Source organism: Pteropus vampyrus, unplaced genomic scaffold, assembly GCF_000151845.1.
Source record: "Pteropus vampyrus isolate Shadow unplaced genomic scaffold, Pvam_2.0 Scaffold46, whole genome shotgun sequence".
Classification (NCBI taxonomy): domain Eukaryota; kingdom Metazoa; phylum Chordata; class Mammalia; order Chiroptera; family Pteropodidae; genus Pteropus; species Pteropus vampyrus.
The window spans coordinates 4702599-4716458 of record NW_011888827.1 but is presented as its reverse complement, the minus strand read 5'-3'; the positions used below and the strand labels follow the sequence as shown (position 1 = coordinate 4716458).

Below are 13860 nucleotides of genomic sequence, written 5' to 3'. Positions count from 1 at the left end.
CTAATCTGTTATAATAATTAAAGCAGTGGTATGTTTTCTTCTATTCAGTTTTGCCTTTATGCACAGATGTCCCTTGGATATGACAACCATATCTTCAGTTTTTTGAGCGAAATAGCCCAAACCACCATTTCTACACTAAAACGATATCAAAACTATAGAGACAGTGAAAAGATCACTGGTTTCTAGGGATGGAGAGAGGAGGATGGGGTGAATAGGTGGAGCTCAGAGAATTTTTAGAGCAGCGAAACTACCCTGTATGATGGGTACATGTCATTATACATTTGTCTAAACCACCAAGAGTGAACCCTAATGTAACCTGTGGACTCTGTGTGATTGTGATGTGTCGATGGAGAGTCATCAGTTGTAACACATAAAGCACTCTGGTGGAGGATGTTGATAATGCGAGAGGCATGCACATGTGGGGGAATGGGTATATGGAAAATCTCTGTACCTTCCTCATAATTTTGCTATGAACCTAAAATGTCTCAAAAAATAATAATAATAAAGTCTATTAAAGAAAAAAAACAAGCTAAAAATAGGACAAAGCAAAGAGTACTTTTCAAAAATTGCACAAATACGTACTGATAAAAGTCACCAAGAAAAATGTCCTCTAACTGTTAATGACTACCAATACAAAAAATGCATATTAACTACAAGAAAATATTAAACTATTAAGAAAATGCAGCATGCCGTGTCCCAACCATTGGGAATATACAGCTTAGTTGACTGAAGCATAGATAGGAGAAAAGTAAAATAGCAATGTCATGTCCATTATGCAAATTTAAAAGGAGTTGGTCTTTTTTTTGTTTGTTTTTTGTTTTTTTTTTTAGGGGGCACCCAAACCCATCGCCACTGAGCCATGCGCTGGGAACAGAGCTGCCGTTCTCACTGTGTTTCTTTGTCTACCGCGTGGATCATCAGGTGCCCCTCCCCCTGGACAGTCAGGTAAGGCAAATGAGGAGCCATCAGCAGTTAAGCAACACGTGTTGATTGAACTGAAGAAATAAACAATACTACCAAATAGCACAGTAAAAATATTTACATGGTTCTAATTTAGAGTATGGTAAAATTTTATTAGGATACAAACTTTCACCCAAATATCTAGATAGCTGCATTGCCATAACTTCAAATTTTCCAGAGTTTCTTTTAGAAATACATATTGAATATGTGTGTGTGTTTATGTGTAATATGCATATGTGCGTATGTCCATGCACAGACACCCCAATTTGTTGTAATTACAAGAAATCTCACTAGGAGGGCAAACAAGTTCTTGACCCTTAGAGACGGCTTCTTTTCTCCTGGTACATGTGTCCTATAGGATGCTAAATTATAAACGTGATTAGAAGATTGCTTCATAAATATGGAACCAAATTAGGGAACTTAACTCACGCATTTGGAATGTTTAGCAGCGTCAGAGGATGACAGCTTGATGCAACCATGTCAGTATGTTTACGGTACCTTCTTGCCAGACAAGTAGACTTCGTGGGCCAAGGAACCCTCTCCTTTCAATGGGCACAGCCAGTCTTTCCCTCTGATTCTCTTTTTCCTACCTAAAAAGCGTAGTTTGAATTGCGGGGTAACTATATGTGTCCTCTTGGAGGTCGTCTCATCTCTGTGACGTGGTCTGCGTTGTAAACATGCTCAGTGTTGAGTGTAACTGGTAATTGAATCACAAACCGTGGTTCTTTCTTTCTTTTTGCATATCCTATTCCATCTACTTACAATTTTTAATTTTTCTGTCTCCCAGTTGTTTTCTCTAAACAACTCAGTGAAATGGATGCTTTTCGAGGGTAAGGGTGATTTCAAGTTTATCTTTCTATTCAATTCCCCCTTAAGCATAAAATAAAGTGCCAGAGATCTGGCAGGTTCTCAGTAACGGTAATTGATGATGAACTCGCCTCCCTGTTTATTTTGTCTTTTCTTGGTTCCCTAGTTAGCTTTGACCTTGCTCCTCACTTTCTTGATTTGTGTCCACCCTCACACAAAAATGGAAGTTATACTACATTACACCTTATAAACATAGGATGTTTATATAACAGAATTTCTCTCCTGTATGGGAACAGAGAGTTTCCATCACCTTTAGACTTGTCATTTATGGTAGCTGATAATATCTTGTTGCAGGAATTTCTACCCAAAGTTTGTTTTTAGGTGTTTATTCCAAGAAATAAACATTCTCTTCACCTTCTCATACACTGAATGAATGCCTCCCTCCCCTTTGAGAACCTCCAATGTAAATGGGTTGCAGTAAATAGAACAGTTTGGCACCGGTCAGATAAGATGGGTAATTATAGGTACTGTGCCCAGCTAATGGAAGTATCATTTTAAGGCTGGGATGCTTTCCAAAACAAACACTTCACTAATGAAAACAAGTCTGTGTGGTATACACCAAGGTTCTTCTAGATCCTTGACAAGATGACGTGCCGATGGGCCGAATGAAGGCAGCGGCCAGTGCTCTGTCCCTTTTACCTTTGCAACCTTTTCGACTGATTTGGAAGAGCCAGGGAGCAGTGTGAACCGTGTCTTCGGCTGTGTTTTCTTGCAGATGCATTATGATGACTAACTGTAATTCTATCTTAGATGCGCATTGGGCTTTACACGGTGTTTTCCTGTGGTTTTTTTTTTCCCCCCACATTTGATCCTCCTGACGAGCCTGTAAGATAGTATTGTAAAACTCACTTTATAAATGAGGGAGTTGAAGCATAGAAGTCTTTCATATTTCTACACTGAAGAAATAATTTGGAAATACTAGAGTGTAGAGAAAAACAAACAAACAAGATGCTTATTGCTAATATTCCACATAATTTTTCCTGATGACCTCTAGCAGAAGGCTTATTTCTCTATGATCTATAGCCACGTCTTCACAAACCAAACATTTGGAGGAGTACTGAAAGTGTCTACAGGGTTAATAAAAGTAGACTCGAATTAATCAAGTAATGTTGAGCTAACTTTCCATACTTTCTATAGTGCCTATAGATTGAAGTACATTGGATACCTGTGTGCATAGTTCAGAATGAGCTTTTTTGTTTAAAAAATCTACTAAATTTTTTCTAGCTATCCTTGTGGATAGGAGTAGGAAGACTCTCTGAATCTGCTCCTTCAAAATACAGTATTATCTGCTATCTGCAGTCTGCTCTGAAATACATCAAAAACATATATTGACAGATGGATAGTAGGATGGATAGGTGCACAGATATGTCACAAAGCAAGTAAAGTAAATGTTAATGGGAGAACACTGTTGTTCTTTGTAAAAGTCTTTCCGTTCGGTAAGTTTTTTGCAGTAAGATGAGGGAAACGATAAAATTAAAAAGTCTGAACCTTATTGGGGGGAAAAAAAACAGTGTCTATAGAGAGACATTTTCTAGTGTTCACAAGTAGGTTTTCCCTAAACGAGCAAATGCTGACACCAGTATACAAACTGACTTTCTTCTCTCTTCGTCAAGATATTTGGTGTGTACACAGTTAATGAAAACTCAATGCCTGTGTTCCTGTGCTTATCATGGGGCCCTACACGTGGAAAGCAGTTTATAAATGCTTTTGTTGATGATGACAGGAGACCTGAGAAGCATGGCCTTGAGCAACCTCTTCCGTCTCTGAGCCTCAGTGAACAATACTGAGCACGTGGACTAGAATTAATTCATTGTTTCCCACATCGCTCTCTCTAGGAACCCTATGTCTGAAGAGCCCCCTCCAGTATTGGTATGGGGGGCAGTATGAGAGGTTTGGGGAAGTTGAGAAGGCAGAGGAGGAGCTTCAAGGACAGACTCCTGACCCCATCCCCACTGCGTGAAGCAGAGGGTACCAGGAGTCTCCTCTTGGTTCTCGGGCTATTTATGTCTCCAAATGTTAGCATATCTAGTCAGTGATTAATTAGCACTAATTATTAGATTAAAGGTCCTCTTCCGGTACTTTGCACAATCTCAAAAATTTTGATCAGGCCCTTTTTGGAAATGTAGCTTCTTAAATGTCGAGTGATGCTTTTCATCACGCACTCTTCATTACCATGAATAAAAAGCGTTTAAGAGAAGGATGAGTTTGCGGCTGTAGAGAAGGCGGACGCATCTATGAGCATGGCAAGTTTATCTCAGAATTTGACCACTAACAAATAAGTGATTGAGAAACATTCAGGGGCTAATTTTGGTCAATTCTTTTCAGTAGCAAGCTAGCAATTTTTTTTTTTTAACTTAAAATATGGCATTGTCTTTGAACTTTCTTCTCTTTACACCAGCAAGTATTTCAGTAAGACTTAGCAAGTAATAATTAGACACGACCCTTTTAGTATCGGTTTAAAATTTGTGAAGTCCTTTCTATGGCTCTCATCTTAACAAAGGTCAAAAGAAAAAATGCAGACTCAACCTGTAGATGACCTCATGTGCTAATCTTTTTTTTTTTTTTTTTTTTTTTTTTTTAATGTAATGAATTTATGTGAGCAATTCTCCCTCTAGGTGGCTAAGAAGAGTAAAGGCAAAACATATTAAGTAGGCTTTTTGGCATTCCTGGAGCTGGGCTAATTAGGTTCCCTTCTCCCCGACCCCGTAAACCTGCTGCTTTCTTCCTATATTTTCTATGAGCAACCACTGTCAACCATGCCAGACTCTCTTGCGTTAATGTGAGATTTCTGCTGTTGGCACATGTACACCGTGCAGCTACTTTCTCTTCTGACCTCAGAGTGGTTGCAAAACTGACGTCCCCATGAAAACAGGGCTCATCCAGTAACTCTACTGCGTGACACTAAACAACCAAGCATGTCTCTAATCACCTCGGATAGCAGGGTCCCCAAGCATCTTAGAATCACATTCAGACAAAATGTGGACAAATGGAGCTCTTCGAAAGCATAAATTGAAAATGATAATGATTGTTGTGATTCTGTGATAAAGGATTATGATTTCATAGTTGTGGATTCTCACTAATAGGAAGCAGTGTAACTTTTCTCAATAGCCCAAATATTCACTGCTGAAAAGGAGCAATGTGCTTCAACTAAAAGTAGAATTTTGCCCTGATCTTGCTTCATGCTTAATTGACTCTAACGTTACCAAAAAAATACTGCTAGAAAGTCTAAGCTTTTAAAAATTTTTTCCTTTAGGCTGAAAAGTTTGGGCAGGATGACTAGATTATTTTGAAAATTCTAGAAATGTTCTATAATGTTTAAAATGATAGCCTACCCACAGTGTCATGGGTATTGATGACAAAAAGAGAAAGTTGGTTTGATTAAATGAAAAGAGGTAGGAGAAAGAGAACTAGTAATTCCTAGCTTTATATACATTATATGTTTCATATATATTATATGTTTTATGTACATCTGAGCTTTATATGCACATATACATATAGGTACTTTATATATATTCATTGGTTTACCTCTCTTAATGACTCTGAAAAGTAGCTATTGTATCACAATTTTGCAGATTTAAAAAAAAAAACAACTGATACTCAAGAGAGAGTAAATGACTTGTCCAGCACCAATATAGATGGTGAGTGAGTGAATCAGAATTCGAACCCAGGGCCGCCTGGGTCCTCAGCCTGAGAGATGCTCCCTCATCACTTTGCTTCTCTGGACAAGGATACAGAGTGGTCCAGAAAGCCCTCACCCCTGAAAAACTTTTTTATCCAGAGTCAAAGATGAAGGACTTGAAGAATTCTGCTAAGCTTTGGGCTTAAGGGGACAAGAAGGGTAGATTTATCTTTCCTGGTGATATAACACCAAAAATTTATGAAATGCAAATTTGCGCATGCCAGCTTCACATCTGCTAATGAAGCTATGACTCAGTGCGTATAATACCAACGAGGGGCATGAAGTTACAGGAAAAGAACCTGAACTTGTATGTGTGAGCTGTGGACTTGCAGCCACAAATCCTGAGGTCAAGATCCAGCTCTGCCACCAACGAGCTATGTGACCAAGGGCAAGTCCACTGGTCTCTGGGTCCTATTTTCTCATGTACAAAATGTTGGTTTTGGGTTAGATTCCTAGGATGCATTTCACCCAATCCTGCTGTAAAGTTCTATTACCAATTATGCTAAGCCGTACCACGTGGGGGTAGAAAGAACAAATAAGTTGTTTCTAAGTGGTAACTTATCTAACTGCTCAAGACCAGTTAAGAAACCATATTCCTGTATATTGCTTCTTAGTGATGAGAAATAATTAGCACCACTCCTTTAATTAAAAAAAAACTTAATAATTTTATTAATAAAGACCAGTTCCCAATCTTCTCAGCATGTTTGAAAGATATAGTTTGTATTGCCCCCATTTTGGAAGTGAGGAAAAGGAAGCTCATAGCACCAGTGAGAAGTAGCGGGTCTTCGGCAATGTCAGCGGGGGACCGGGACCAGGGTCCAGGTCTGCTGGCTCTCAGGGCAGTACTTTCTCCGCTGAAGCCAGTTTTTTGTTGTTTTTTTTTTAAAGCTAATTTACATTTTCTAGAAGCCACTGGAGACTCTGTTTTCCTTCCACTATATCTTCACACTTGTAGCAACACACCTGCTGATCGAATCTTTGCATCTGCTATAGGTGGCTAGAATGAGAAACTACTGAATTTTATCAAAACTTTATAAAACTCTGGCAGGTTAGTTACCTTTTAACTTCAAATCCAAATACCGTTTACATCCAGCATATATGTCTTCATAAAGAAAGAAAAAAAGAACACTTCATGGCAAAATAAACTACAAAATTAGGCAGAGAACCCAGGGAATGACAGAGAGAACAACTGTTCTGAGATTATTGTTATTGTTGAGATTATTGTTAATAATATGACTCTGTGTCAAAAAAAGATGATTAAAAAGGCCCTAAAATCAACAGTAGGAAACAATTTTATCTTCTTTCCAAAATACAGTTATTGTGAATATTCGTATGGTACTTTTATTCATTCAAGAGATATTTAAAAGTATGTACTATGCTGCCAGGCACTCGGTATATGGTAGTGAACAAAACAGAAAGAATTCCTGCTCTCGTAGAGGTGATAGCCTGTGTGGAGATAAATCCGAAAGAAATAACCTTGCAAATAAACTCATAATTATAAGTTATTTTAAGTGCTATGGACAAAGGGTGGACAGCGCTGTGAGCGAGGTGAAACAAAGCCGGCGTACAATTGCCAAGCATAATATCTTTCTGTAGTAGTAACAGAGTGATAAACACAGTCATTCAAATGCCTTTCCTCGGCTCTCATTTGCCATCATGTCTGTAGTGTTTGACTATTGGCTATTCCCCAGCTTACCTCTCCAACTCTGGAAACGTCCCCTCCTCCAGTGTTCTGTGCTTTAATCTACCTCAGGTACCTACTTAAAATTTACTTGGCGATGATGGATGTGAAGCATCTTCTCTCTGCTCATTGTCTGCTTGACGTGCCTGCTGACGCAGGTGGCATTCCCGAGGCTGCATCCTTGGCCAACTTTTCAACTCTCTCCACCCTCTCCCTTTAGGATCATGCCTTCTCCACTCACTTAGGGGGCCTTGTCAGCAGCTGACTTCCAACTCTGTGCTTCTCCAGCCAACACCTCTCACATGGGCACCAATAGCGGCTTAATCTGGACTTTCTGCTATGTAGGTATAAAGTATTCTTACTTCCCCGCTACCATTTCCTATTCCCGAGACCAGCTCCTCCCCTGACTTTACTGTTGTTGAGTTTGAAATTTTGGTGTTAGCTTTCCTTCTTCTCTCTTTCTTCCCTTTTACATCCAAGTAATCACAAAGCTCTTACTCCTGTAGATTTTACTCCTGTGGAGATAGGGCAGACATCCTTTTGACATTCTTCCTCCATTTTTTTGTTCAGGCCCAAGTTGTCTCTCACCTGGACTTCTGGAATTGTGCCAAAGGAAAGCACAATTCTAATCATATCACTTTTTTATTCATAAACGTTTACGGGTTTTTTATTCTATTTTGTTTTTATTGCCCATTGAAGTAAGACCGAACATTTACTCTGGGTGTAAAGGTTCAACTTCACCTCACTTCTGGTTTCTTTCAGGTTTACCAACCACAGTCCTCGGCAACCCTGACCTGCAAAGCACCACTGGCTAGCTTGGGGCCCTTGGGCAATCACTTTAACCTCTCAGACCCTCAGTTTCCTCACCTATCAAATCAGGAAGATGACTGGATAGAATGTCTTTATCATTGCTGCTAGGCCTATAATTGATTCCACATGTATGTTTCTTCCTATGATTCCATGAGTGTCTATGTCTTGTCTGTCATGCTGTTTGTTTCTGCCTGTTTTCAAGGCCCCATTCAAATGCCACTTACCCTTCCATGCAGCCTTTTCGAGTTCTTCTGTGCAAACTGGATTTTATGTTTTTATAATTCAAGCTGCATATCTTGGGGACTAAAATCAAGCCCAACACTGTACCTTTGATGAAAAATATCTGTTAAACTTAGTTGCTTAGATTTAAGGTTCATGTAAAATTAGAATATTAGTGAAAGATGACACAAAACAATTTCCAGTATAAGATGTACTAAACCTATCACAAAGTTGCTCTATTTTTATGATTTAAACTTTGATTTCTCTTTTGGATATAATATTTATAAAACAATTTTATTTATGTTTGAAAAAGTACAACTTAGTTCTATCCTTTATGACCAGGAAAAATAATTTTGAATATTATGGAATAAATTCCGCATATTGGTTATACTCAGTACAGATAAACTCACAAAGTATATCTGGCAGATAAAAAGTATCAGTTGCTGTTGTTGTTGGAATTATTCACACATACCATTTATTGTGACTCTATTCGGTGTTTATTGTTATTCTTTCACGTTCACTTTTCTTTCACAGGTGAGGAAAATTAATTCATGGAGGTTAATAACTTGCACATATGGCAACATAGTAAATAGAGATGGCCCCGGATTTTAAACCCGGAAATTTTCCCCCCAAAAAAGGTTTTTTTTTGGGGAGGGGGGGATTTTTTGGATATGCTCAAAGACCATTTAGCCATACACTTTTTAGGATAACACAGCCTTTTCCTTTTCCAGGGTCACCATAGAGTGACATAGCTGTTGTCCTGCTATTCGATATTTAAAAATTTATCTTTGTGCCATTGTTGACAGAAATGGATTCATGTGTAAAGAAAACAAAGAAAAAAAAGGTTAAGAAACTTGAAGAACAGTGAACGTGACTAATTAAACATGCTGCAGAAGCGAGTGAAATACCCAAAAAGTTAACTCCAATACTTTCAAAATAGAGCAATTGGAAACAATCTCACGTAAAAAGTCAGAATTTATAGGCATGAAAAATGAGGCTACCTGCACTGAAAGCATTTCCAACACATTTTTCTTTTCTTTTTCTTTTCCCACCTGCCACCCTTTCAGGTATTTCTAGAATTGATTGGTAAATAATCAGTATGGTCAAAGAGAAAAATAGGAAAAAGTAAGCAGCTCAACAAATTACCTTATAAAGTTAAATGGGAAAATCAAGATTTGTTTGGAATAATCAAGCTGCTTTTGAAGCAACATAGCAAAATAAGAATTTTGTCGGTATGAATAAAAAGTACAGGCTAAAATCAGCCCCCTCCCCCAGTATCTCTTATGATAGCTAACGCCAAGGTCCATATATAAAATTGCCAATTACGGAGACATTTTACTTTTAACTGATCATGAATTAAATAGTCCTGCTGTATATAGGTTTAGAGGAATTTAGCAGAAGCCTACCCCCGTGCATTTAACATGACATCCTGAATGTCAGAGAATTTTAGAATTTTTGGAGCCTCAGAAATCATCTAGTTCTATGCTACATTTTGCAGAAGAGAAACCTGGAGATCCAGAGATGGGATACCTGACTGGGGTCGGTGCATTTGTAGCTGAGCAAGGACTAGAACCAAGACCTCTGGATCTCATACAGGGAGGGATGTACCCCTCCCTCATGTTTATTATGCCATGTTGCAAAACCTAGTCAGAGAAAGAAAATAATAATCATCCACTTCTTACGAGAAAACAACGCTGCATAGCTTTCGATACCAGGGCCCGGAAGTGGCAGACAGAAGGAACTCCCTAGATCCAAAAAGGAAAATTAAGTAACTTGAAAAAGTATTTCTTCTTGTCAGCAAATTGACAAAATGCTAAGAAAACATAGGTCAAGAGCCCTGGGAATTCCTTCTTGTCTCATCAGCGTTTTTCTGGGGATCACTTCAATAACCCAGTGATTCCTGAGCTGACACGTTGGAAGTATGTTCAAGTTTTGATAAAAATTCTTTATTATACTGATAACTGATTTAATCTCAGATCATACCATTTACTGTAAAATGGTGCCACAGTACCTATCAAAGGCATTTTTGAGTTTCAATGTGCCTTCGTTCTTAATTAAAAGCCCAGTGGAGGAACAAGCACCAATAGCAGTGGTGTTGTGATTCTAACTTACTAAGGTAACCGCTAATTGTAATGGCGTTAACTCCTTAAAGCCTCAATGATCTTTCTTCAAGAAAGCCCTTCAAGGGCTTTTACAGAAAGATTCAATGGTCTTCTGAAAAGTGAGTAATTTACCTCCTTTGATCCACTTTATTACTTGCAAATGAGCATAACCCATGTGAGTTGGGCCAGCATCGCAACTGGTGGGCCATGAGTTCAGAGCTGTCAAGCAGATAAAGCACTGGCAAACTTCAGAGAGAGCCCGAGTTCTTAAGAGCTGGGAGGCGATGCTGGCCCTCAGGACTCCAAGCGGTTGGTTTGACCAGTCCTTCCTGGTCCCCGGGCTCATCATTTAGAAGCCTTGGAGGAATAAGTAGATTCTTGCCCCACTAACCTGCTGTCTGACATAATTTCAGCTGCACCTTGAAGGCCTTAAAAGTCTGGATGCGCTGACCATACATTTGGTCTCATTTACTCAACGAGCCAGGCAAGGATCATCAAATCAATAACACAACTGTGCCATCTGCTTTCCCCTTGCTCACCATCGTAATGAAAAATGACTCCTTAAGTGTTCTGTGAGGCAATTAGCTCTGAATGTAAAGCTGTAATGGGGAAAGGCCGAGTCGCATTTGTATTCAAAACTTTACTAGTAAAATGGAAAGGAAACTGCTGTCCATATTAATAGATACATAAAATGTATAAATGGGGTAATTTGGTATTACTCTATTTATGCATAATATTATACAACTGCAGAAGCAGAGATAGGAAGGGCACTCAAATGACATCTGGCTTATCCGACTGCCTGCAGCCACAGCTGGTGACCCTGTCCAGAATCGTCTCGGACAGACAATTTCTAAAGCCTTTCCCAAAAGGCATGCCCATAACTTCCGATACTAATTCATCCTGTTAGTTAACAGTCTTCGCTGCAATTTGATCCCATTTTCTTTTGTTTTCTTTTTTCTTGTTCTCGTCTCTCCAGAAATAGAGAACAGCTGACTGTGCTCCTTATAATAATCCATCACATGGCAGAAGGCAATTTTGAAATCACCTCCCAACCTTTAGTTCAAGTTCAGACCAGTACTCCCAGCCCGTCTACCCTTTGGTAGAGCCTGTTTCTTCCAGGTTGAGTCACCTTGTAACCCAGATATCATTAGGTCAAAACCATGGAATAGAAAGGGACTCGAGGTTATCCTGTCCCTTTGTTTTACAGATGAAGAGACTGAGGTTCACCCGAAGAGACTGCCTTAGAGGTCACCACTGATTATGTGGCAGGGCCAGTGCTGGAACCCAGGGGGCTCTCTCCAGCTTTGCTCTGATGGTTTCTTCTTGGTGCCTAACCTCTCATTTCAAACCAGCTGCCCTGCCTTGCTGGTTACTTTCCACTTACAGTTCAGTAGGACTCCTCAGTCCCTTCCGGACCTTTTCTGCCATTCTGCATTTCGTATCTATGCCCACTTTTTTCTCGCACAAGAAAAGGGAGTAGTTCGTTTCACTTAGCTTCTCTGATGCTCTTAGGTCATTTTTGAGGTTTAATCCTATCCTTCTAAATGCTGTTCTCATGCCCTGTGCCCCACTTGTGTTATCTGCAAATAGGATGATTTTAATGCGATATTAAATACCTCGCACTGCTAGATTCCCAAGTGACTTTTAAATTCCACTTGTTATGAATACACCACATTCTATCCCTTTGCACATGCTAGTCTCTCTGCCTGGACTGTCCTTCCCCACACTCCAGCACCCACACATCCTTTTTCTCCACACAGGTCACCTCCTCTGTGAAACTTGCCCTCAGTCCACTACTTTATTTTTTTTATTTACTACTATAAAAATTTTATTACACTGTCCCTATTCTACCCAGACAAGCTAAAGGCAGGGATTTCCCCCTTATTTATCATTATATTTCCAGAGGCTCAGTGGTGCCTAGAGCGTAGTTGAAACTCAGTCTATTTACTTACTTACCTCCTCTTTCTTACTCACCTGTCTTTATTGGTGCTAACTTCCCAAAGTCCCGACTCTTAAGCTAACTGTAAATTCATAATTTCAACTGCATTTTGTCTATGGACTTTTTATATGTATCTTACTATAAATTAATTCTCAGGTTTTAAAAACAAAAACCTCCTTAATCTCTGCTCTAAACCTTGGCTTATGAAATAGAATGGAAAACTTTGTTCTGGTTACAACAAGTGATTCCTGACTAGTTAACTAGGGCTGTTGTTTCGGCCCCATCCTAGACACCTATTTGTCACAAGCCATGTTAGTCATTTTGCAGAGTGTGTGTGTGTTTTTTTTTTTTTCCCTATGTTTAACATATTTCTTTGGGTCTTTTGTTATTTTTTTTTCGTATATAAAAATCTCACTTTGATTATTTGGTCATTCATAAAAATCATTGTTTGAACATTTATTTCTAAGACCATCTTTTCCCTGTTCTTAAAAGAAATATTTTATGGGCTTTTCTTCATTCTTGGAGCTTTAAGGAGGATCAGAGTCCCTTCTACTTTTCTTGGCGGCCCGGTTGCAAGTCATTAGGCTCTGTTTCTGCCGTGTGGACCATCCACTTACAGCCTCCTCTGATTCTTGTTTGGCTATGTGGCTTCTGTATCCTTTGTTGCAGTTTTCATATCCCAGTTGTTCTTTAAGACTGATATTTTTCAAACACGTTAGGTCTCTATCTTCAGCACTCTTCGTTATTAGCCTTGTCTCTTGCATGCGAAAACAAGTCAGTCTTTTTCAAGCTATCTCGTGCTTAGTACATTACAGATTATGTTCCATTTCCCTTTATACTTCCAGTGGGTCACTTCAGTCTTTGCGTTGATGCTTTTCACTTTCCCCAACACTTTAGAATCATCGTCTTTTCCTAGGCTTCTTAGATGACGTATAGTCTTATTAGGGTACTCCTACGTTCCCTTTTAGCTTTTTGTGCAGCTCCTGTCCCCCCATACAAGCTTCCCTTCGATTTTTTTCCCATCTGCATTAAAAGCATTTCTAAGAAATGCAAATTAAAACAATCCTGAGATATGTCTTGCTTATCATTTCTTCACTCATTATGTTGTTGAAACATACCATTTCTTCGCCTTTCACGCTGGTGAAAATTTAAAAAGTATGACGACACACTGCCGATGAGAATGCAAACTGGCGCAGCCCCGTTGAAGGAGAACTTGGCGATACCTTGCAAAACTACACTTGTACTCTTCTGATCCAGCAATCCCACTTCTAGGAGTATAGTCTAAAAACCACCCCCAGCAACGTGAAAATACGCATGTGTTGGTTATACATTTCAGCATTGTTTGTAATCACATAATACTGGAAACAATGTAAATGACCATACATGGGGAAGTAGTAGAATATGGTACATCCGTAGAGTTCAGTGCATCTGTAAAAAAAAAAAAAAAAAAGGAATGAGGAAGATCTCTGTGAACTGGTATGAAATTATTCCAGAATATATGAAGTGATAATGTGCAAAAAAGAAAAAAAAAATGTCTAGAGTATGCTATCCTTCATATAAGAAATAAGGAAAGCATACAGATATATCTATTCAGCTTTGCAAA

The 13860-nt window shown here is 39.0% G+C and overlaps 1 protein-coding gene across 3 annotated transcripts in view; it reads left to right on the top strand.

Moving 5' to 3' along the window:
• The window catches only part of ATRNL1 (attractin like 1), a 572934-nt gene that overhangs the window by 478270 nt on the left and 80804 nt on the right, over window positions 1-13860 (top strand). For all 3 annotated transcript variants that reach the window (XM_023530113.1, XM_023530111.1, XM_023530112.1), the window contains one exon: window positions 831-945. In XM_023530113.1, the coding sequence (XP_023385881.1) occupies window positions 831-945 (115 nt within the window). The remainder of the gene's footprint in view (window positions 1-830; window positions 946-13860) is intronic.